This window comes from Galleria mellonella, unplaced genomic scaffold (genome assembly GCF_026898425.1).
Source record: "Galleria mellonella isolate WM207_F2 unplaced genomic scaffold, CSIRO_AGI_GalMel_v1 utg63, whole genome shotgun sequence".
In the NCBI taxonomy this organism is placed as follows: domain Eukaryota; kingdom Metazoa; phylum Arthropoda; class Insecta; order Lepidoptera; family Pyralidae; genus Galleria; species Galleria mellonella.
In genome coordinates this window covers 13581489-13606751 of record NW_026442130.1, presented here as the reverse complement: position 1 = coordinate 13606751, position 25263 = coordinate 13581489, and the positions used below count along the sequence as shown (strand labels likewise).

Genomic DNA, 25263 nt, shown 5'->3' with positions numbered 1-25263 from the left:
GTCCACTTGATGGAAAGTGGTAACCGTCGCCTATAGACATGAGCAGTACCATGGACATAACAGAGTATACTGTTTCGCCCATGATACCCCCTATGCGTTGCCTTTCCTGAGGACTTAGGTGTTATTGCTCTGTACCCTGTAAATTCACGCCATATCCCACCCTTCAAACCGAAACACAGCCATACAAACACAACTGCTTCACGGTTGGAACACGAATGGGACAGAGGTACCCAAGGAATCGACTTTTGTACAGTCTCCCTCTGGTAAAATGTAGGACATGTTTACCTGTACATCAAATTTATGTTCAATAGAATATAATCATTCTTAAATAAAGACCGTTGGAATTTTGATCCCTTTGCAAAGAATGTAATATGAACAGTATTTTCCTTTTATTCTTTACAAAAGAGGAGATTTTTTTTTTATATTTTAGAAGGTTCTTAACAGAAAAAAAAAACATTAATGACGTCACTAAATAAATCAAAACAATATGACGATCAATAAGTTTATTTATTCCCTTAACTTTTTACCTATTTACACAACCGTATCCAATTATTTCAAGAACTATTTGAAACAAATTCTCTTATATAATATTAATATTAATTATACAACTTAATGTAAACTTAATTATATATGTTTTTACTATAATTACATTTATATAATTATGTACCATATTTTTATTTAATAACTCTCAATAGTTATTTAAAGTATAACGTAATCTATTCTAATGTTCTTTTTTTAAATTTAAATGCATACAAATTAATAAAACAAAGTGTCAATTTAATACTTATCTATATTTATTTTATTTACAATAATATTTATAAAACAAAATCATAGCTGAAGTTACACTTCAAAGTTAAACACGTGTCGCCATATTGAATGAGAAAACCATAGATTAATGCGAATCTATGATCTGTGGTATGATATATGTCCCATAAAATTTCCATGTAATATCAAATACACATAATAATCGTAATGTGGTGTAACAAAATTTGTTCCTGTGCTTCAAATTAGGATTAACTGTAAATCGGAACCCAGAATAGAACACACGTGGAGTCCAGTCAAAAAATCCTAGACAGAAATTTTCAAAATATAATTTCTAAATGTAACCAATTGAGATTCAAAGATGGGAAAGTTAGTATACATTTTATGTACACTAATCCTTGTGAGTAAAATTGATTAATATTTTTTTTTAATAATTAGGGTGGCAAACAAGTAGATGGCTTACCTGATGAAAAGTCGTAGCCGTCGCCTATAGACATGGACTGCTGTTCATGTCTATAGGCAACGATTCTGTGGCATCGATGGTATTCCATGGATGTCACAGAATACACTGTGATGCCCATAATCACTCTCATCCTTTGCCATTTATCAATCACGTAGTTTACGAAATTGTGACTAGTTATCTTTTTTTTTTATGGTACAAACGACAAAAAATCTGATTTCTAAGTATTATTTTCAATAACCGACTTTAAAGAAAAAATATGACGTCGTCCATTTAAAGACGTCGCTATTGTCATTTTTCCCATTAGCGTTTTACACGATTCTTTTATTCGTTACTATATTACTATTAATGTAAATCTGCGTACAGCCTTATAAACTGAATATGAAATTCTTGTACCATTGGAAAAGCTTCCACATACTGCTACTGCTCTGTGGTTATATCATGAACTGAATAGATTTAACTAAAGCCGCTTGCTAAGTCGCACAACTCATGCAAACTTAAGTACGATTTACATAGAACGGCGCACGTCACTAGGCGTCATAGCGCGTCGGATCGGAAACGCGGATTTATCGACTAGACACTGCCCGCTTGAACAAGAACATTAATGACCACTGAATAAGAGAGTAACTGAATATGTACATAACTTATAGTGTTTCTATGATAAATATTTCATGCAATCGAATTTTAAATTTATAATCCATTCGTTTTTCAACCGTGACGCAGTTGTTAAGTTTGAAGTGTAGGATATGACGTGAATTTACAGGGTGCAGAGGAATAACACTTACGTCCTGAGGAATGGCAACGCATGGGAGGTATCACGGGCGAAACAGTATACTCTGTTATGTCCATGGTACTGCTCATGTCTATAGGCGACGGTTACCACTTTCCATCAGGTGGACTGCCAGCTTGATTGCCATTCTAAGTTGTATCAAAAAAATCCTATAATTTTATTTATAGCTTCGAAAAAGTGCTCTGATGTGCGTTAACGCACTCCGTTCGATGTAAATCGTTAGATGGTTTGACACTAGAATATCAATCTAAGTTAGATATTCATTCGCAAAACGAACATCTACTATGATCTTGTGAATGGAAGCCGCGTAGATCTATCAACAATAATTTCTCATTTACAGGCATTCCGAATTTATGGCTATGTACCTAGCTTATAAATGCGATATCTTTTTGGTCATATTTGTTGGTACCAGTCATATTTTTAGACATACGACTAGCAAACAAGTCGACAGCTCACCTAACGGCTTTCCATAACTGTGTACAAACTAAAAATAACACCGTGAAACACCGAGTATTTACTTGACGACCTTCGTGGAACACCATAAAATATAAGGTGAATCTAACACCATAGCCTTTTAACATACCACCTTGGCTTGCGATGGTCGTGGATTTTATCCTTGTAGGCAATTTTTTTTTTATTTTCTTGATATCTGTATCAGTCTGGGTATTTTGTTAATGGCATTATTATGCATGGCCACACCTAAGGGTTTTCACTACACAGAACTATCGGGTTTGTTATTACATTGTTTCCTTAGTGGTTAAATGTTGCTATGAACTTGATAACTGCTATTTTATTACACCTACAGTAGGTTGGTTTTAGTCACGCGAAAGTCACGAGGTTGATTCCCGTGATACGAGAACTGTGTCCATATTACATTCTGATAGATATCATTGTTAACTTTTACAATTATGTGTTTATTTTTGTAACCAGCTTTAGTTAAGAAGGTCTCGGGATCAGTAAAGTTCTAACTTGCCCCACATACCCATTAGTCCCGCCATTTTAAGGACGAGTAGGGTTATACATTTATAGTATATAAACCTTCTAGTTCCATAACAAACAAACTTTTTATTTAATAAGTTGTCTTTAAGATATTTATTTGTAAACTAGACAACAAAATAAAATAGAAACTATGATAATGTGCATTAAAAATAGTGTAAATTGATTCTTTTCAGGGTTCAATGGGTATCAGTTTTGGGGTGAATTGTATTATTTAGTGTTAAGGGGCAAAATGTGGGTTCAATGTTCCCGAGACCGCGGAGTCAGGTCACATGGTGATTGGCTGCCGTGACGTCGTAAAGTGAACAGAAAACCGCTTATCACTAGCAGCCCATAAGAGTCACTATGACGCTGAGGAGCGCCGCAGACAGTGGGTACTGGAGACGTAGCTGACCTCCGTGCTGCATAGCAGCTGGGTGTTCACCTGTAAAGAAACAGTTATTTAGTAATGTAAAAATTTAAAGATTTCTTGTTGTGCACGGCGCACAATAATATACTACCCTAACTTTAAACCCTTTGGGGGGAAAGGGATTGTTAATAATAGAGACTGTGAATCCTATTGCTAGCAATATACCCAACCAGGTCGACTTCCTCGCGGTTCCCCCTGGAAAATATCATGGTTAATTCCTGATAAATTCATCATGATTGGCTAACTGGCCTCTTTTCTCATCTATCATCCTTCACTGGTGCTCTGCCAGTGTATCCCGTTAGCGCAGGCTGGGTTACCATACCATCATTCACCTATCAAAAAAAACCTTTAAACCTCTATTGCTAGCAAATTGCTAGTAGCAATATACCCTAACAGGTTCGCACCATATCGCGCGGTTCTCCCTGAAAACCGATGTAAAAAATTCCTAATGACAAATCACGATGAACCGACTGACCTGGCTTCTTCCTCGCCTAACATCGTTCACTAGTGCCCTACCAGCGTACACCGATAGCACAGGTGGAGTTATCATTCTATTATCATCCCATAAAAATACCTTTAGACCCTAAAGGTCGTAAATTCGACTTTGGTCGAAACCAGAATCTTTGTAACACAAAAGATCACGTTGAAAATGAAACAGGGAAAATGGTAAATTCGCCCCCTGCCAAATGTGAGCATGTTGAATGTTTGTCCCATGGACATAATCAATCATGTTCGTGTGTATAACCCTAAATAAAAATTAAACTTAATTATAAGCATTTTTTAATAGATCTTTATGAATCTAAAGCGGCTCCTATTAACACTAAAATGAAATGTTTTTTTTTCTTTACTACTGTTGTTTTTTTTTTTTAAATAAAAGTTGAGTTTACAAAAAAAAATACGTAATAATGGATAAAATGACTATCACAAACTTCATGTTGATAAAAAGCTAAAATCAGTCACAATATTCTTTAATAGATCAGATTTTTTTTAATGGATGATAATGGAATAGTAAAGCCGCCTGCGCTAACGGTATACGCTGGCGGGACATCAGTGAAAGTTGATAGGTGACGATTAAAGCAGGTCAGTTAGCCCATTGTGATGAATTGCACATTCCAGGGGGAACCACGTGGAGGTCGACCTGATAGGGTATATTGCTAGCAATGGGGCAGTTACACTTCATTACTAACAATCCCTTTCCCCTTTAATAGACCGGATTGAGATTTCAACTTTATTCCTTGGGACGAATTGATCTTCGTAATTTCATTGAGTTTTAGCTTAATATATCTTTTACGTCTAACCCTGTATAGAGCAGTAAAATTACGTAATACACGACGCCATGTCTTTTACTGGTGACAGAGTACATTGACCTTGAAGTGTCTTTTTAACTGACTGACGAAGTTTTATGCATGGGGTTCTTTAAAAAAGAGGTAAAGAGATTTCTTCAAGATCAGCAACGCACACGTTAGACTCCTGGTATAGCCGGCGTTCAGAGGCTACGGTAACCGCTTATCAGGTGAGCCGTATGTTTGTTTGGTAGTAGTAGTAGTTTAAAAAGAACTTAGAGAAATGCTACTTAATAAAAGCAATTAAGACATAAATAGTTATATGTATAATAAAATAAAGGCCAAATATAATTGTAAATAAGTTACTAATTACTATACGTGTATTTTTATAAACTACCTACATACTGTTAAAATAATATTTTTTTAAACAACTTAGAATGGCAAACAAGCTGACAACCCACTTGATGGAAAGTGGTAACCGTCACCTATAGACATGAGCAATACCATGGACATAACAGAGTATACTGTTTCGCCCATGATACCCCCCATGCGTTGCCATTCCTGAGGACTCAGATGTTATTCCCCTGTACTCAGTAAATTCACGCCATTTGCACGCTAATACAGGACAGAATATAAAGGGACTAGGGAATGATAATACACTTATGTACCATCTTTTCCGTAAATAAAGTAATTGATGGACGAAATAAACTTCATTTCAAGGTACCTACTCATGCAGATATTTGTACAATCAGTCACAGAATTCGCTGCACATAATTTCTATTCAAAAAATTCTATACATTAATGCAAAAGTATACCATAAATGACCGATCAAATTATGTCACCCTACATTGTAAAAGTTGATTACTCAGATATGATATAAATTGCTAAATGTCATTTGCCACATTATTAAATTCACAGTACTAAAAACAAAAGTCGCTGTAAATAATTTATTCGCAACATTTTCAAAAGAGTTATTTCTTAAAATCTGTGGAAGAAATACAAATGTGTAACTTATTATTTATTTATTTATTACATCCACTGGGTGAGCCTTACAGTCTTCCAATACGCTCACCCAGGAAAGCATGAGTAGGTACAATAACATATAAAAAGGAATATTACACAAAAATAACAAAAATAATATAAAAAGATTTAACTGAAACAAAAAACGTCTGAATACAAATACTCTGTGATCACTCGACGAAATTCCAGCAAGTTGGAGGCAAATATATCCAATTGCGGATACCGGTTTAAAATATCATTGAGTAGTTTCAATGCAAGAGATAGGGGAGCCTGAAATCAGCAGTAATCTGTTTACTGTTGAACACAGGCCCTCCTTTGGCTGCCATAAGAAATGGCAGCCAAGCCACCTGCATATACTGACTCCCTGTAGAGCATCTGAAGTCGTCACACCAATTTGTAGGGTAACGAACGTACGGATTAGCCATTTCAAAACCCTTACTTTTTTTATACCACTTAGAATAGCAAACAAGCTGACGGCCCACCTGATGGAAAGTGGTAACCATCGACTAGACATGAGCCGTACCATAGACATAACAGAATATACTGTTTCGCCCATGATACCCCCCATACCTTACCATTCCTGAGGACTCAGGTGTTATTCCTCTGTACCTTGTAAATTTACGCCATATCCCACCCTTCAAACCGAAACACAGCCATGCAAACACAACTGCTTCACGGTAGAAACACGAATGGGATACTTGCCCATTGGTTGTTAGTTCTTGAAGTCCATTGCCATTTCAGCTTAATTATAGATTTCACTTCATCATCATCATCTCCATAGACTATCATTAACGGTGCATCTACTGACTCTCTGCAATTGAGGTTCACTCCATTTAGATAGATAGAGTCTTTGTTACCAACAATAATAGTTAAAAAAAAACAATAAAAAAGAAAGAAAAACACTGATTTTACTGGTTGCTGGAACCGCCTCACCTGTTGCTATATATGCACACCTTCAGCGAGATGTACCTATATAGCGCTGATTTTCAGGCGGCCCCTTAACTCATTTTTTTGGCATTTGTGCGGGTCACCAATACTAAAATTTAATAGAAAGACATCCTAAACTGCATTTGCTTATACGAGGTAGCCACTTAAGTATGTTTCTTCCCACTAGTTGACTTAAAAACTACAAAAGAACAAAGTCTCCCTCTGGTATTTTTTATGCAGTCGTATATTTCGTCGATCTGTTATTATTAAACAATAATTAAAAAGTCCAATTGGATTCTTAGTTATAAAACGACTTTCATATCACCCTGTATAATTGATTTCCATTAATTTTTTTTATTACGCGTTGACGTAGAAACACAAGTTTCAAATTCCCCGTAAGAAATGTATAATATTAAAAATAAGTTTATTTACGGCTATAATTGAAAAACAATGTTCCAAGAAATTGATTATCGGTTCTGTAAATTGCTTTTGTCGACACAAAAACGTTTAATATCGATAATTATTTGACGGGTAATTAATAAATTACGTGGTTAATTAATTATTTACCTTTATCCGCAACAAAGAATTGATAACTTGAACGGGACGAGTACGGTTTTAACTTTATGGTGTTCGACGCAAAATAAAAGTGCTAACGCGGCTTATTTTATCGAGAGTTTTGCAGCAATTCTTGGCTTTGCTGACGTTTGTATAAAATACAATTTATAACATAAATTGCCATGTATAAAAAATATTAGGGATAAGATGAACAATTCTATTTGACTTTGTACAAAAGTCGATTGCTTGGGTACCTCTGTCCCATTCGTGTTTCAACCGTGAAGCAGTTGTGTTTGCATGGCTGTGTTTCGGTTTGAAGGGTAAGATATGGCGTGAATTTACTGGGTACAGAGGAATACTGAGTACAGTATGAGTAGAGAGTAGAGTGTATACAGGAACACCCGAGTCCTCGGGAATGACGACGCATGGGGGTATCATGGGCGAAACAGTATACTCTGTTATGTCCATGGTACTGCTCATGTCTATAGGCGACGGTTACTACTTTCCATCAGGTGGGCCGTGAGCTTGTTTGGCAAATAAGTTCTAAGTTGTATAAAAAAAAATGATAATATTTACACCTCAGTATTTTCGTTTGCTGATTATTTATTTGTTTAGAATTATTTTGTTTAATTCTACTACCATTAGTATTTGTGTGACTACCAACTCTCGAAGACTGACTATCATTACTACCAGACTATTTCCCACATTAGTTCTCAATCTCAAACTGCAAAGTTTGGGTGCCAAACGGTTAACACTAGGCTCCGAACAACGATCTAATAATTTACCTGAAGATGCCTCGTTTAGAGGTGAAACAAGTGTCACTAAATATACGTGGAGAAAATGGTGGTCGGAAATTGAGGACTAATATGGAAAGTTGTAGCACTTCTAGTAGTAATGATTGTGATCAATCTTCGAGTGTAGGATGTCGTACACATACTATTGGTAACGGGTTTAAACAGAATAACTCTAATCAAGTAACCGGCAAGATAACGCCCATTTCAGTAGAATATCTATTTATTATGTCTAAAAAGTACATCTACCCTTGCGAAGCGGTACCGGATCATTTGTATGTTATATACCTTAAGAAAATTAAGTCTGTTTTCGTGTAAGGATTTAAGGAATTCCCTACACTTATCCCAGTCATTCAGTTTCGGCTGATAACAAATCGCCGAGCTAATCGCGACGAGATCGTTCGCCACGATTACCTTTCGGTGACGCGGATGTAAGGATAAGCGAATTTAACGAGCATCGTCTGAAGCACGATCAAAGGGAACGATTTATATAATACAGCTTACTGTGTCCTGTGGAGACTACAACATGGGGTTCTTTAAAAGGGGGGTAAAGAGGTTTCTTCAGGGTCGGCAACGCACGCGTATTACCTCTGGTATTGCAGGTGTTCATAGGTTACGGTAACCTTACCATCAAGTGGGCCGTATGCTTGTTTGCCACCTAAGTGGTATAAAAAAAGCATATAATTTAGGGAAAGATACAAGGTTGCCGAAGATCGAAGCCCGCCGAATCTCCTGGTTAAAAAAAATTTCAGGATGACGATGGATAAAGTAAAGATCGCCATCACTATATTCGATTTTAAGGTTCTCAACAAATAATAAGCATGTCGAGGGTTTTTTCCATGTAGTGATAATGAAGTAATAACTCAGCCTGCACCATTGTTACATGCTGGAATGACACTAGTGAGGAATAATAGATGAGAATAAAATCTGATCAACTGAGGAACTACAGCATTGAATGCTATTATTTTATTCATAATTTCTGCCCAAAATTTCGAAAAAATATCCAATTTGACATCCGTCTATAAGCTACGTGGTAAGTACCTGACAGGATATATTGCTAGCAATGGAACCATTGGACCCAATTACTTCTCCTGCATGTCGAGTATTACATAATCATATTTACCACAACGGAAACAGTTAACATATGCCTCCGACTACCTCATTAGAAATTACTGCCGTGAGCATATTTCATTTTATACTACTCCAGTACTATCCTAAGACTGAAATGTTCACGTAAAGATAAGGACCTTTGCGCAAAATTGTCTTTACTTTCGTGCACAAAAGTACTTATTTCTGGCCTGAAGCAGTAAAGTGTATAAAGCGTTATTATATTCTGGTTTCAAGGACTGAAAGACAATGCAGTTTTTGATATATGGAACAAAATTCCATAGTCAACAGGAAGTAAGGAGATGTTTTCCTGTTATCCTTTACTAGCTGTAACCCATAGCTGCGCCAGTTATCGTATTGGCCTATTTTCCTCAAGAACAAGCTATCAAACATAAAAAGAATTTTTCGAATACGATTGATAGTTTCAGAGATTAACGCGTTCAAGCAAACAAATGACTCTTCGGATTCATTATACTTTATCCATAATTAGCGATATAGGATTTCTATTTTGTAAGGGACGGGTGGAAAGGAACCATTATTATTGTCATGGTGAATTAGTAAATTTGTCACATTGAGTCGACTGGTCTGAATCTGACGACGCTCTTGCGATCGTTCCTACTCTCCATCAGCTTTTTTACACTATCATTTTACTATCCTTGCTCCAAGTATTTAGTTGTTTCCGCAATCATTTATGCATTTACTCCCATTCTGACTATATCATCTTTCACATAGTCCATCTATGTATTTTTAAGTCTCTTTATTTCCTTATAATCGTCTTTATTTATACTTTACCTTTCTTCAAATATGCTCTTCATATCAATCATTACCATTCATCATTTACCATTCTTAATAATAAAAAAAATTGTATCATTTTTATTTTTATTTTTATTGGTATTCTTCTGTTACATGAAACCACTGTCAATTACCAAAAAATGGAAATTAGTTTAAGATACTTACCACTTAGAACATGGACGAGAACTGATCGAGGATTGGCATTCGCTGGCGCGCAGGTATACCTGCCAGAATCAGGAGCCTTCGCTCTCTGCACCAGGAGATGAGACGTGGTCGTCTCACCTTTCTCCGTGATCACGGACACTCCACCGCGGGGAGAATCGTAGTTGATCTCCTGAGAAAGAAAATTAATTATTTACTAAACTGACTACTTTAACTTCTTGAGGAAAAACAAGATTATGTGTAAATAATTAATTGGGTATTCGGTATAAGACTTTGGAAGGTGATGGATAGAATGATATAAGTTGTTAAAACCCAGATTAAAACGTACAGACCAGAAGATCTCTCCAATCTCATCCATTTCAATCTAATCATAAAGTCAATGATAATTTTATATTGCGTACATTTTTTTTATGATAACACGTCATGTAACTATACTGTTTTGAATGAATACATGAGCAATATGGTCTATAAATCAACCGAAACGAGACAACGAGGAATTGAGTACTTTTGAAGTAGCCATGTTTGTATGACTGTTTCGGTTTAAACAATTTAAACGGTTTAACAGGTAGAAGAATAAGGTATTGCTGTATAACACCGTAATACTCAGATATACTGGGGCAAAACGTCCTTTATGGGAGAAGTCCACATTCAGTAGTGGTCAGTTAATGGCTGATGACTCAGGTATAGGAGGGAATGAGGAGTATCATGGACATACCAATATACTCTGTGATATTCAGGATAATATTCATATATATAAGCGACGATTACCACATTGTACCAGACAGATCATCAATTTATTAGCTATTCTAAATTCTATAAAAATGGAATCACGTTTGAATTCACAATTACTAGCATGCATTATAAGTACTGTTAAAAATAGCGTCAAAAATACCGAATTAACTGACTGCAATATTAACCCAATAATAGTTTAAGTTTCTGTATGGTCTTTGCATAAAATGGGCCATTTCTTTTTTTCTTCTTTAAGAGGCGACTAAGGAATCTTAATGGTTTCCTTACTCGAAAGATGGGCAGCAGGATCCCTATTAAAAACATCCCCCAAGCTTAATTGCGCTTGCTAATTTGCCTACCAAGTGTGGTAACTACTCGCAAAATCCTCCCTTATGAGGAAGACCCATGTTTTGCAGTGGACAGTTTATGGCTGTTATGATGATAGTGATGTCACTAGTGTACAAAAATTAAATTGCAGAATCTTATAATTCTAACATCAATTAATGAAGTTATTGTTTAACATAATTTGCATGGTGAAAATGTATCGGACGATCACGTTTGCCGATGTTTTTGAAGTAATAATTCTATTTCTATTCTGTGATGCAAGTCGAAGTTTCAAATAATAAGTAGATTTTGCTCCACAAAAAAAAAAAACATAACTTCAATTCTAAAAAAAAGCTATTTACTGGTGATCTCAGTATCCTTGTTTTAAAAAAAGCGAAACCTATAGACGGACGTTACGTAAAGACATACGACTTAATATACGAATTTAGAATAGTATGGAAAATGCAAAAGTATGAAACAAAAACTTCAAACGAAATTAAATTAACATGAGATGAATACGAAAGTAAATCGTATTGATTACAAAAAGAATAATCGAAATCGATTCAAAATTACCAAAGATATCGAGTAACATACAATTTGAATGAGATCGAATCGAGAATTTTTTAAGTCACTAAAAAATATTTCGAACGGGATTCCGGGTTGCTCGTGTTACACCGCCGTAAATTTTTCCTTATTTGAAGTCGCTAAGAATAGCGGCTAGTGTTTCCTTGTCTATCTTGACATTCTTAATTGACAGTAGAGTGGCAGCACTAATTAGTTGGAGAGTTCACATTAAGTCATTCCCGTAAGCTTCAAATTAGTAAGCAATGAGCAAGTCTTTGCAGTAGGCAGTGAAGTATTTATAAACAGTTTTAAAAATGTGTACGTTATGCTTTGTCTTCGCGAATGCTTCACTGATTTTAACAATTCTTATTACAATCGACAGAGCTTACTATCGTGTTAATTTCATACTCAAATAATTATGTATTTAATCAACGAAAATAAGAAAAAGGAACAAGTAAGAAATTTAATATTTATATTGATGTTTTCGTCAATTCTAAAGCAATTAATACATTGCCTTTTAGAATCGATTAGGTTTACTGACATTTTGATAGTTTTAAAGTTGTAACTATTTCGACCATGTTTCTTCTTACAGAAGCAAATTAAAATGGGTCGCAATCCATCAATGTCATGATCTCTATGTATTATGTTTCCTATATTCTATACTGTTTAATTTCTTCTACCCATCTCATCTTTGGGAGTGATTCAATTTCGATGTTTTTATGAACAAGAACGTAAGGATATATCGATGTTTAAACGACGGTCATGTTGAATTGAACTAGAGTTCGTGGCCTGTTCCTCGTAGACGAGGAACAGGCCACGTAGTAATCGTTCGACGAATCGCCTTATTTCTTAGTAATCTCATAATAATTTTGAGGAATTTACAATTGAATTTATTACGTAGTGTTATATCTGGGAACACAAAATAAATATTTTGTACAAAGTTCAGTAGATAAGTAGACAGGTAGATTGAATAAATATAGTTAGATTGATTTTTTTTATAAAACTAAGAATGGCAAACAAGCTGATGGTCCATCTGATGGAAGTAGTAACCGTGGCCTATAGACATGAACAGTACGATGGACCTTCTGTATATATATACTGTATAGGATGTCGAACGATATAGGGTACTTTTCAGTCCCGCGTATCCAGTTCACGCGGTAGAAGTCGCAGGTAAAAGCTAGTAAGCTTTCAATTATAAGAATGTTCACTAGCATCATAAGCTATTGTATCTCAAATTAGAATTAAAAGCCACGTTTACCGTTACGCCAAATTTATCAAGCCAAATACTTAATGACACTTCAGTGAATGAAGTAGTTCGACCGTGACATCGGAATGGCAAAATATTTGATTTGTTGTTGATTAATGATTTGGGGGACTCGAGACAAAAGCGTTCATTGGTTAAAGTTAATGAAATCTCAGCGAAATTTATTCATTTGGATCCATTCCAAAAATGTAAATGAGGACAGGACAGGCCTGATTCGCGAACAGTTATAGATAGAAACAATTTAATGTTTCGTGTTGTGCATTTAATATTAACTTTTTGAATGGTCGGAAATTAAGTTTAGTTGATCTGACGTCGAAAGTTGTATGAACAATCATCTAGATGCCGTTTATCGAAAAGTTAATAGACAGAAATTAAAAGAAAATCATTAATTATTTCAACTTAATAAATATTAAAATGAAATGAGAAACAAAAATATTAAGAGCCAAAGAAATATTAATAAACCGCTGAATTAAGAATGATATTCTAGTTACGACTTCATGATTAAATGACTTGGCAGCAGAAATAACATTATCTTGAGATAGATCCCTGGACATTCAGTGATCAACAGTGTTCAAAAATCATTTTTCACACTACAATACCCAGTTCCAAACCTTCCTAGTAAACTAGGGCATGTATATACACATAACATACATAGCTATAGTAGAACGTAAAGACACAATTTTAATTCCTGGCAGGCCATCAGGCTGTTGCTGGCATCGTTTCAAATCGACTGCGACTTCCTCTGTCGATTGTAAATAAAACTGTAAACTTTCCCAAGGATGACCTGCAGCCAAATGTCGAGCAATTGCAACTTGACAACTACGGGTCATTTGACACAGTGCACGCTTGACAAAATATATAGTTCAATTTAATAATGCAGTCATTGAATTTAATTTATTTTATAAACAAGTAACTTTAAAATTATAGATAGATATAAATAGATACTCTTTATTGTTTCCTCCAAAAGATTACAATAGTAAACTTATTATAAATATAAATAACTAGCGGCCCATCCCAGCTTCGCACGGGTGGACATTTTTACAACATTTTACATTTTTAACTATACCTACCTAGCTACCTATTTCATAGATGTGCCCGCTCCCACCTGCCCCTCTTGCACACCGCTAAAATAGGTACAGAATAACATGTACAACACGATAGCGTTATTTTTTCTTTTTCTATGAATTATTAAATTCGTAATATCTATTGGATAGAATAGCCGATTTTAACAATATGTTTAAAAATATAAACAAAAAGCAATAATTATCGCTGACAATTTGCTTTAATAATAATAATAATAATAATAAATAGATTTATTTTCTCTTCACAATTTATCACAGCACAATAAATAAATAATTTAATCGAAGCACATCCAAAATGAAATGACCGCATGAATGACATAACAACACGCTTGTACTGTCAACACTGAAAAAAGTTTCAATTTGACAGCACAATCGCCATCTTAAAAAAAGTTCGAATTTGACACAAAAATCCCTATTAATAAAATGATCCGCCATTTATTTAATTTGTTTGTTACAAAAAAATGTGATAAATGAAGAACCGCTCGACCGATTTTGTGCAAACTTCACATAAACCATCTACTAAATAGTCCGAACAAAGCCTAAACATTTGGTTTGGATAGGTGAGCCCGTTCTTGAGTTATAAAATTACAACGAAAAGTGGCATTAATATATAAATTTATAAGAAATAATTACAATCACTTAACAACATCAATTAAATGAGTTTTTGTTTGACAATAATCAATCGCCTTCAAAAAGGAGGAATTTTTAATTTGCTTTCCAATTATTTTTAAGTTCGTTACCTCATAACTTTGTCAATTGTAAACCGATATGGATTTTTTTTCTAGAAGGATATACTTACAAATTGGTTTCATAAACAATTTATCAATATCGATTTAGTAGTTTTGTTTTTAGAACAGTTAAACTGGATTTTTCATTTTTGCTCTCATTTTTTTGACAATTGAAGTCGGTTTCTTTATTACCAGAGGGAGACTTTGTACAAAAGTCGAATGGGACAGAGGTATCCACCTCTGTCCCATTCGTGTTTCAACCGTGAAACAGTTGTGTTTGCATGGCTGTGTTTCGGTTTGAAGGATGGGTTATGGCGTGAATTTACTGGGTACAGAGGTATAACACCTGAGTCCTCAGGAATGGCAACGCATGGAGGGTATCATGGGCGAAATAGTATACTCATGGTCATGGTACTGCTCATGTCTATAGGCGACGGTTATCACTTTCCATCAGGTGGGCCGTCAGCTTGTTTGCCATTCTAAGTTGTATTAAAAAAAAATATTGTAGTCGTTTTCTGAACTTACAGTTTAGTCCCATAGAAATTTTATCAAAATCAGCTCAGTTTTGAAATTAAAATATTTGATCTTCTAAAATCGAAGTCGGTTTTTTTTGTGTGCTCAACTTAATTCTTTATATATATCTTTATATATACATATCTTTATGTTGGAGTTTTAATACTGGCTGTTGACACAGTTTTTATTTTAGAACAATGTATTATTTTTAAATTTGTTCTGTGTCAAATTTTTATAAGACATGTCTTGTATTTTTTCACTAATTATTTTATATCACAAATACATATAGGTTTTATTACTGCATCCTGCTATTTACAACACTTTATATATATATATATATATATATATATATATATATATATATATATATATATATATATATATATATATATATATATATATATATATATATATATAAACACGGGTTTTTTTTGGTAAACAGTTCTCTTTTTATATATTATCCAACTTTAAATTGGGGGTTTCTAAACTTTTAGGCTAACAGAACACCCACGAAATAATGGAACTTTTTTATGGAACCCCATATCAAATGATTATAAATCAAAGACACTGCAATTTGTAATTCGCGTTGCCTCCGGCTGCCCATTTCCTGCAATCCGTCGGGATACTTGCGCGCACGCTGTGTCCGGGTTGAATTATCGCTAACTACTTAACTTATTAACAGTAACGAGTTCTGGTAACATCATACTGTTATATATACATGTCTATAGGCAATAGTTACCACTTTCCACCAGGTGGGCCATCAGCTTGTTTACCTTTGTAAGTAGCAGTTGTAAAAAATCTTAGTAACAAAATAAAATTATAACTGCGTGATATTATCATTAACAATATATCAGCCTTTAACTGTCCACTGCTGAACACAAGTCTCCCCCTTAGGGGGGTTTGCTAATAGTTGCCACGCTTGGCAGGAGGATTGGCAACCGAAGTTAAGCTTTAGAGTTGTTTTAATAGGAACGCTGCTGTCCATCCCTCGCCCTCCTTTAGTCGGCTCTTACGACACCCACGGGAAAGAAAGGGGTGGCCTATTCTATGCCGGGACCATACGGCCAATGCAGTATGATATCTATACATAAAAATGATGCAAAGATTTAACTAGGAACAACATTAGACAAAACAATATATATTTATATAATTTTGTCTACCCGTTTGTTTGTCTGTTTAAACTGGATACAGTTTTCACAGTTGCTGAAGTTCTAACTTAAAATCTAGTGTGTGATTTATCTTGATAGCCCGTGACTCAACACCATTCCTTATGGCTGTCTATTGGGGAGGTCTATGTTCAGCAGTGGACGGGTAATGGTTGAGATAACGATGATGACGACATCGTCAAGAAATGATCAATTTCATTACTTATTCTACTTATGAAAGCACATATGAAGTAGCAGGCAAACAATCAAATAGAAAATAAAATTTATCAAAACGGAACAAAGTAATGCATTTACCTCATCGCTGTGCGTCCAACGGATAGTTGGCGGTGGTTCGGGGGAGTGTTGCACCACGCACGTCAGGTTGATGGTGCTTCCTGTATTGATGAACAACTCTGGTCCGCCCAGGATCGTCGTCAGGGGCTCTGCTTGAACACAAAACAAAATGGTCAAGCGAATAGATAACTTTTTTTATACCATGGCAACCGCAGTTAGGCTTTTAGAGATATTTTAAGAGGAACGTTGCTGCCCATCCCTCGCCCTTCCTTAGTCGCACCTTACGACGCCCACGAGGAAGAAAGAGGTGGCCCATTCTATTCCGGAGCATAATATACTTACACATATATCGTCACAGTCGTAGAATACCGACGGATCTTTATATATAATATTTATCGGATCCGTCAGTATTCTACGACTATGACGATATATTGTACATCTTATATATCGTCATAGTCGTAGAATACTGACGAATCTGATAAATATTACATATAAAGATCCGTCGGTATTCTACGACTATGACTATATGTGTAAGTATATTTGTTATTTATATATATTTATTTATTTATGTAACTTTTAGTATGTATGCATATTAATTATTACAAGTACCGCATTCGAGTATTCTGACACTTCCCTATGGTTGACTGGGAGAGAATGCTTTTAACATTAAGCCCGTCTTATACTAATTAATAAATAAACAGAACTTTCAAGCTACATATGCAGTTTCTTTGTCACAGGATAAGTCCTCTTATATTGAGTAACAATAATTTATATTTCATATGAATTCTAAAAATTACAATAACAAGATTTTCCCACTTGTTTCACTCAACAGCTTTCTCATTACAAGTTTTCATGACCTGATTACCTATTTTCTTTCACATTGATCCCCTTTTTGTGAGTCTGAGCAACTTCAAAACGGCTCCTTAATTGGAAACCACCAAACCAGCCAGTTAATCACGAAAAGGAATTTCAGCATATCGCCAAACTTTTGAACGAACTCAAATACAGAAATGTTCAAGCAATATTATAATTTTCTTTCGGTAACGGAAAATAATATACAGTTAGCGCTGTTATTACCTCGAGAGTAAATAATTTTCCACATTGCCCTTTGACTCTTTGATGTGTTCACGGATCAAATTCACGTTGCTGGTGTTGGAAGCACATATGGTTTGATGAAAGGAGGCAGTAAAAAGATACGGGTTCAAAGATGTTCTTGGAAAAAAATTAGTCTGAAGATGTCTATTTATTATGTATTCGTTGTGTCCATGAGTTTTTATACGCGTACGTGAAATATATTGGGCTTGTTGAGCTCCTTAAAATATAATAAGTTGCTCATCCGTCATACCAGAGGGAGACTTTGTACAAAATTCGATTGCATGGGTACCTCTATCCCATTCGTGTTTCAACCGTGAAGCAGTTGTGTTTGCATAGCTGTGTTTCGGTTTGAAGGGTGGGATATGTCGTGAATTTACAGGGTACAGAGGAATAACACCTGAGTTCTCAGGAATGGCAACGCATGGGGGGTATCATGGGCGAAACAGTATACTCTGTTATGTCCATGGTACTGCTCATGTCTATAGGCGACGGTTACCACTTTCCATCAGGTGAGCCGTCAGCTTGTTTGTCATTCTAAGTTGCCATTCCTGAAGACTCAGGTGTTATTCCTCTGTACCCTGTAAATTCACGCCATATCCCACCCTTCAAACCGAAACACAGCCATGCAAACACAACTGCTTCACGGTTGAAACACGAATGGTACGGGATGAATTCCGCCCATTGTTGCCTCTTTATCTTGCTTTTATACAATTAATTGTATGTAAATAATTATTCGTTTTGTTTATTTACATATTGTTAATTTTTATAATCTGTATCATTCATTCATTAAAAACAACAATTCAATTCGATAGATATTCATTAACACGCTTTGTCCAAACTATTAGTACTGACGATCGAAGGTGACGGGGCACGAACCTATTTCCGCGTCTTAAATCAAATAAGTTTGCTAGCAGCGCACAGAGAACTCACCAAATCAAATTAAGCCAATTTAAATTGACTCAATACCAGCCAATATTGAACTCCGATCGCATCCCTATAAGCGGAGCTAGTGAACCATAATACTCGTTAGCTTTTATCTTTAATTTTGAGTTTTCCCATCAACCAAGTTAAGATGTTTATAGGGATTAGTAAGTTTTAGAAGGCGTTTAGGCGATATTACAATTTGTAACTGAAACCGTTTGCCATGCCTTTAATATAGACCTAGTGACCTACTAGGCTTCTAAATTTGAATTCTAGAAGTAAAATATAGACCATGTTAGTCGATGATAATGTCGTTTTATGAAGGTGAATTAATTTTTTTAATTAATTACTAATTATTAATTAAGGACAAGTCAAATCGTATTTTCTTTCATTGTAGTTACTTTATTCCTTTCTTCTGTAATATTTTACTGGATTCGTCATATTTCCTTGTGTACGCTATATATATATTCTTATATGTACATATATTTATTACATCTTATTTATTTATTTCTTATTGCATTCCATAATATAATTAGTAGAGTATGTTATTCCTCTGGGTACAGAGGAATAACATCTAAGTCCTCAGGAATGGCAACGCATGGGGGGTATCATGGGCGAAACAGTATACTCTGTTATGTCCATGGTGCTGCTTATTTCTATAGGCGACGGTTACCACTTTCCATCAGGTGGGCCGTCAGCTTGTTTGCCATTCTAAGTTGTATAAAAAAATAATTAATAGATAACATTTTAACTTCCATTATGAACCCTGTTGGGCACAGCAAGTAGGAGAGATATATATTATTATAATAAGTAGTTTAATAAATTATATGTATTTCATCTATTTTATTATGCAGTATAAGTTTTGTTTTGCACGTAAAAATTACTAATTCACTCTGGCGCCATCTAGCTATCTGTTCTCCTTTAATCAATGGTTGTCTTTAACAGATTGCCTTAGCGATAAGACTGCCTTTTGTACCTTTAAGTGTGTATTTTGATCTGTACTTCATGCTACTGTATTTTACTTAAATTTACTAATTATCATTGTATATTTTTATGTTTTTGGCGCAATAAAGAGTTGGATAAATAAATAAATATTTTTTTTGAATTTATCCAAAAAACACAGAAATAAATATTTCCTATTTATATAAATTTATTTTAGAAGATATTATAGTATTTAGGTGTTTAAAAATTCACTTAAAATTGTCATCGTTCGTCATTTCAATGGCTGCTATATTATGATTATATTGTTTAATTTCTCTACAATTAGTGTGCGTAAGACTAAAAATACGTGACGTTGATTAATGAGGTCATTAGTAATCACTAGTAATGACTTCAGGACCGTCATTATTATTTGTTCTTTTTTTTAATGGTTGATAATGGAATGATAACCCCGCCTGCGCTATTGATATACCCTAGCAGGGCACCAGTAAGAGATGTTTTTTTTAATGGGTGATAATGGAATGGTAACCCGGCCTGCGCTATCGGGATACGCTGGCGGAGCACCAGTGAAGTGTGATAGGTGAGGATGAAGCAGGTCAATTGGCCCATCGTGTCGAATTCAACAAGAATTGTTCACGATGGTTTCTAGGGGGAACCACGTGGAGGTCGACCTAATAGGGCATATTGCTAGCAATGGGGCTGTCAAACTCCAGTGTACAGTAACATAAACAGTAAGAGATGTTAGGTGACGATGAAAGCATGTCAGTTAGCTCATCGTGACGATTTCTACTAGAATTAACCACAATTTCCAAGGGCAACCGCGTGGAGGTCGACTTGATAAGGTGTATTGCTGGCCATGGGCCAGTTAGACCCCATTACTAACAATCCCTTTCCCCCTTATTATTATTTGTAACATATAAAATTCTATGTACATTTTCACTCAAATCCCTGATTAACTAACAAACGTTTTTCGTAATAAATTAAGGATTGTGTTCCTCGAAAAAATCGACTTCAATTATAATATAACCAGTTATTTTGATTCTAAAACTAAATTACAGAACCTGTGCACGACGCACATTTTTAGTTTCTTTTTTAATTTTATTAAAAATATGTTTTATTTATATTTGAAGTCTGTGTCAGTTTAGGTTTTGTTTTTTGTTCGCTTTTTTACTGCGTTGGTTTTCTTTGTTTATTTTTTATATAATTACATTATCTTTCTAAAATACCGTGTTTCTATACCATTCTATATCCTTTCGCCCACAGAATCAATTTTGATAAAAATTCTTTGAAATCAAACCGTGAGTATATTACCATATTTCAAATAACCAACCATCTGGACGAGTGGCGTGGTCTTCCACCGTGGGTTTTTCTACTTTCTTTCACGCACAACCACTCTTTGGAATTAACTTCCAGCAGCAGTATTTCCAGGTAGGCAGGTAGTCACTTACCATCAGGTGAGCCACATGCTCGTTTGCCCCGTGTTTAAAAAAAAAAACAAAATACTCGAATTCAGTTTACAGCTAACGGAGTTATGAGGTAACAAACATAAAAATACAACCGAACTAAGAATCCCTTTCTTTTTGAAGTCGGTTGAGAAGAAATCACCACAAACATTAAAATTGTATTAGGATATTAAAAAGAAAATAGTATAAATTACCGACGACGGAGAGGAACATTCGATGTCCGATGGGCGGAGTAGTTCCAACTTGGCATTCGTAAATGCCCGAGTCTCGGCGTTGCGGGAATCTTATCTGCGGAATAGAATTAAAAGATTTATATCCACAATTCGCATTTGAAACGTTTAAAATGTATACGTTAGCGGAAATTGTGTACTGCTTCTAAAAACAATATGAAAAATGCACAGGTTTATTTTTTTTATTCAACTTAGAATGGCAAACAAGCTGACGATCCACCTAATGGAAAGTGGTAACTGTTACCTATAGACATGAGCAGTATGAACATAACAGAGTATACTGTTTCGCCCATGATACCTCCCATGTGTTGCCATTCCTGAGTACTCAGGTGTTCACCTCTGTATCCTGTAAATTTACCGCCATATCCCACCTTTCAAACCGAAACAGCCATGCAAACACAACAGTAATTGCTTCACGGTAGAAACGTAAATGGGACAAAACGACTTTTGTACAAAGTCTCGCTCTGGTTTAATACTGTTCGCAAAATCGTTCGCGTGGCATTGTTTTTATATTTTTTCATGGAAAAAACATTTCTATATATTACTACTAAATTTCATTAAAGTCTGTTCGTGGTTTTATATAATATGATGCAATTTCTACCTTTAAATGTGAATTTTGACTAACTATAAATTTTTAGAATATTCGCGACAAGAAATGTTCATAAAAAATAATTTTTAATGTAAAACATGATTCTACTAATAGGACTGGAGTCTGTACACTTTAACCTTAACTTGAATATATTTCCAACTACACAACCAAAGGACTAATATCAGTTAGCGTTTTTGTTTCAGTGTCTATTTATTTATCAAAATCCGACAAAGGTCCAATCTACTGTTTTATTAACTAACAAACCGTTAGTTGCAACATTGCAACTGACAATGCAATTTTCAACTAAATTTGAGTACATTCATTTTTCCTGTTATCTTCTGCTCATCTGCATTTAATCTCTGCATAGTTTAGATTAATAGTTACATAACGAGGATAAGAATAAGAATAATAATTATTTAAGAAAGATACAGTTGCATAAGGTACAATTTACAATTTTTACAATTTATATTCAACGAAGAAATATCTGCATTACCATCAGTCCCCAAACTAGGCCAGACCTGTATCTTGGGGACTATGAGTGCGATTACATATTTATTACACTTTATTTACAAAAAAAAAAAAAACTATAAATAAACATTAGGTGTCATGTCGTATAGGGAGGTCAAGGATATGGCCTGAGATAGAACTGGCTGGAGGAAGATGCATGAATTAGTTACACCGACAAGAGGAAACTCTTAAATGAAAAGAACTATAAATACACAATAAAGGATTGTAACTACTCAATAACGTTTTAGATACAATCAAAGAAATGCTTGTAAATATATGCTAGGTAGTTTAAAAGAAAGCTCAAAGTTATTCTTTGGATACTGACAGGCTTTGTAAAAATTGTTCCAAATTTATCGATATAAGAGACATACACAATGCGAAATATAATGTCATCATACACTTAATTTCAGTAAAACGCTTGATACTCACATTTTCGGGATAAAATACGACATTTTATATTTTCATATATAAAGCGTCGAGTCTGCTGTTGAAAATTTCATTGAAATTATTAAATTATAAACCCTTTGACTCTTTTTTGTAGTCATTTATTGTGTACTGTTGAATAAAAACCTTTTCCACAAACTACTAGAGAATGATTTAAGGCTACCTCCATCAATCATCTTTAAATAAGTTGAAGCCGATATAAAAAGTATGTTACTTTATGCGTCAAAAGAGGTTTAGGAAAGAAACTAGCAATTCACATTGCTGAATGAAAATTAGCTCTCACATTACGCTAAGAATTTTCTATAGCTGCATCCGATAGTTACTCACTTTTAATATCCAGTCCTCAGTGTGAGGATTGTGTACGCTGATAAATCTCTGGTCGGACGTGTATGTCATCCTTCCAGAAGTTAACAGGTGTATATCTCGATGCCGAATCCATGACACCTGGATAACAAAAAGAAATGTTTAAAAAAATTACAGAGATCTTAGATACTTTACATGTTTTTATTTATATTTATTTCATTCTTTATTGTACATTCCAATTATTTATAAAAACATGACAGAGGTAATCAAATGTACAAAGGCGAGCTTAACTCTAAAAGAGTTCTGTTCTAGCAAACCCAAAGTGGAAAGGAGCATCAATGTCAGTGGGTAGAACAGTGTACAATATTGTAAAAAATTTTTAAACAAAGTAACTAGATAAACTTAAATTAATTACATTATCATTAATCGTATAAATACACATATACATATACATAAATATATACATACACATGTACATATAATATACCTATACATATAGATAAATAAATATATGTCCATAGAGATATAAGATGCTCTTCAAGTCTACTCTTAAAAATGTTTCATGTTATTATTCATAAAAAAATAAAATATAGTATTCAAAGAGAATGTATGATATTTTATTTTTAACAGAATACGTAATTACATTTTCAAGCGAATTACGCTGAATGTTGTGTTAATCAAAATCTAAAAGTATTATTTCGCGCAATATTTTCCTTTATTTATTTTGCTGAAAACAGGCGCTGTATTTACAACCTCTACCGGTATTGTATAACAAGGGCATACAGCTAAACAGTCGAGTTTAAGGGTATTTCAAGTGTACGCATTATTGTATTGGAAATTTCTCCCGGTGTGTGTTTTTCCCGATTCATATAACCAGACGTCTTTCAAGGTATCAGTGAATCATTATTAGAGGTTAAACGATTTTGTACACGTGAATTTTGATAGTAAAATCTAGATGGCTCATCATGGTAAAAATTTACCATCAGAAACGTAATTGTGAAAACTATATCCAATTTGTTGAAAGAGTTTTCGCGTTATGCCGGAACAAACATATAGATAGACAAATAAAAATTGTAAACAGTAGTGTTTTGGCTTCTGTGATATTTAATAAGACCCTTGATTTAGCAAATATCTCCTATTACAGAGATCAAGCAGTTTCATTTTCATATGCGTATGTAAATCCACGATTTGTCAAAGATATTAAAATAAAATTTCAACCTGAACCGTTTGTGAGGTAGGAAGCAAAAAGCAAATTCGTTTACATCTTCAATCAGAACAATAGTATCTCCATGCACATTTACATTCAATATAGCATCATGTACTTGAAAAGCGCTTACAATATCTAAGAGCAGATTTCAAAATATACACAAAAGGCATTATTTAGTGTTGAAAAGGTTGACAACGTGAAGCCATTTAGATGGCACGATTGTTATAGGATTTAGAAAGGGCTTGCAACCTCGGATTTGAATTTAAAGAAGGCCAGGCATGATAAGGCTTTTTATGACAGTCGCTTTGAAGTTTACATTTGTACTGAAAAAAAGTAATTCGAAAGTATTTTTGCACGGCTACAGAGAAAGCAGGGCAATGTTTTCTGTAGTATTAAATATGCCTGAGTTTTTGGCGTAACATACAGAGTAAGGTTAGATATCAAAAGTGTTTGTTGTCAGATTGATATCAAGATACGCGTTATGTCTGCAAATAAAATTGCTATTTATGTAAGCCATGTATTTGCAGAATATGTGTGCATGGTAATACATACTGCATATACTGTAGCATGCAATTAATAAGCGTCACACATTCACACCAATTGATTCGTCTTCGGGCTAGGATATCTTATAAGGAACCAGCCAAACATCTAATCAACATCTGTGTGCCTCATCGTCCCAAAACACCCAGATCAAAGGAAATTTAGGAAAGTTCATTTCCTGAATTACCACGAAAGGAAATCACACTTGGGACCTTTATCATGGGTCGTCGAAATCCAGGGAAATATTTTCCGCAAATAATACGTTATTGGTATTAATTTTAAAATGTTATTATTATAATTTTTATAGGCTACATAAAGATAGTGATAG

The 25263-nt window shown here is 34.6% G+C and overlaps 1 protein-coding gene across 4 annotated transcripts in view; it reads right to left on the bottom strand.

The window, feature by feature from the left end:
• Nucleotides 1-497: 497 nt before the first annotated feature.
• LOC113521621 (zwei Ig domain protein zig-8-like) overlaps nt 498-25263 on the bottom strand; it is a 253051-nt gene continuing 228285 nt past the window's right edge. For 3 of the 4 annotated variants that reach the window (XM_052899818.1, XM_052899819.1, XM_052899820.1), the window contains 5 exons: nt 23213-23329; nt 21310-21403; nt 16719-16849; nt 10058-10226; nt 498-3432 (listed from right to left, as the gene is read on the bottom strand). In XM_052899818.1, coding sequence (XP_052755778.1) covers nt 3332-3432; nt 10058-10226; nt 16719-16849; nt 21310-21403; nt 23213-23329 — 612 coding nt within the window. In that variant the 3' untranslated portion in view covers nt 498-3331. The remainder of the gene's footprint in view (nt 3433-10057; nt 10227-16718; nt 16850-21309; nt 21404-23212; nt 23330-25263) is intronic. The other variant, XM_052899821.1, reaches the window with a different exon arrangement.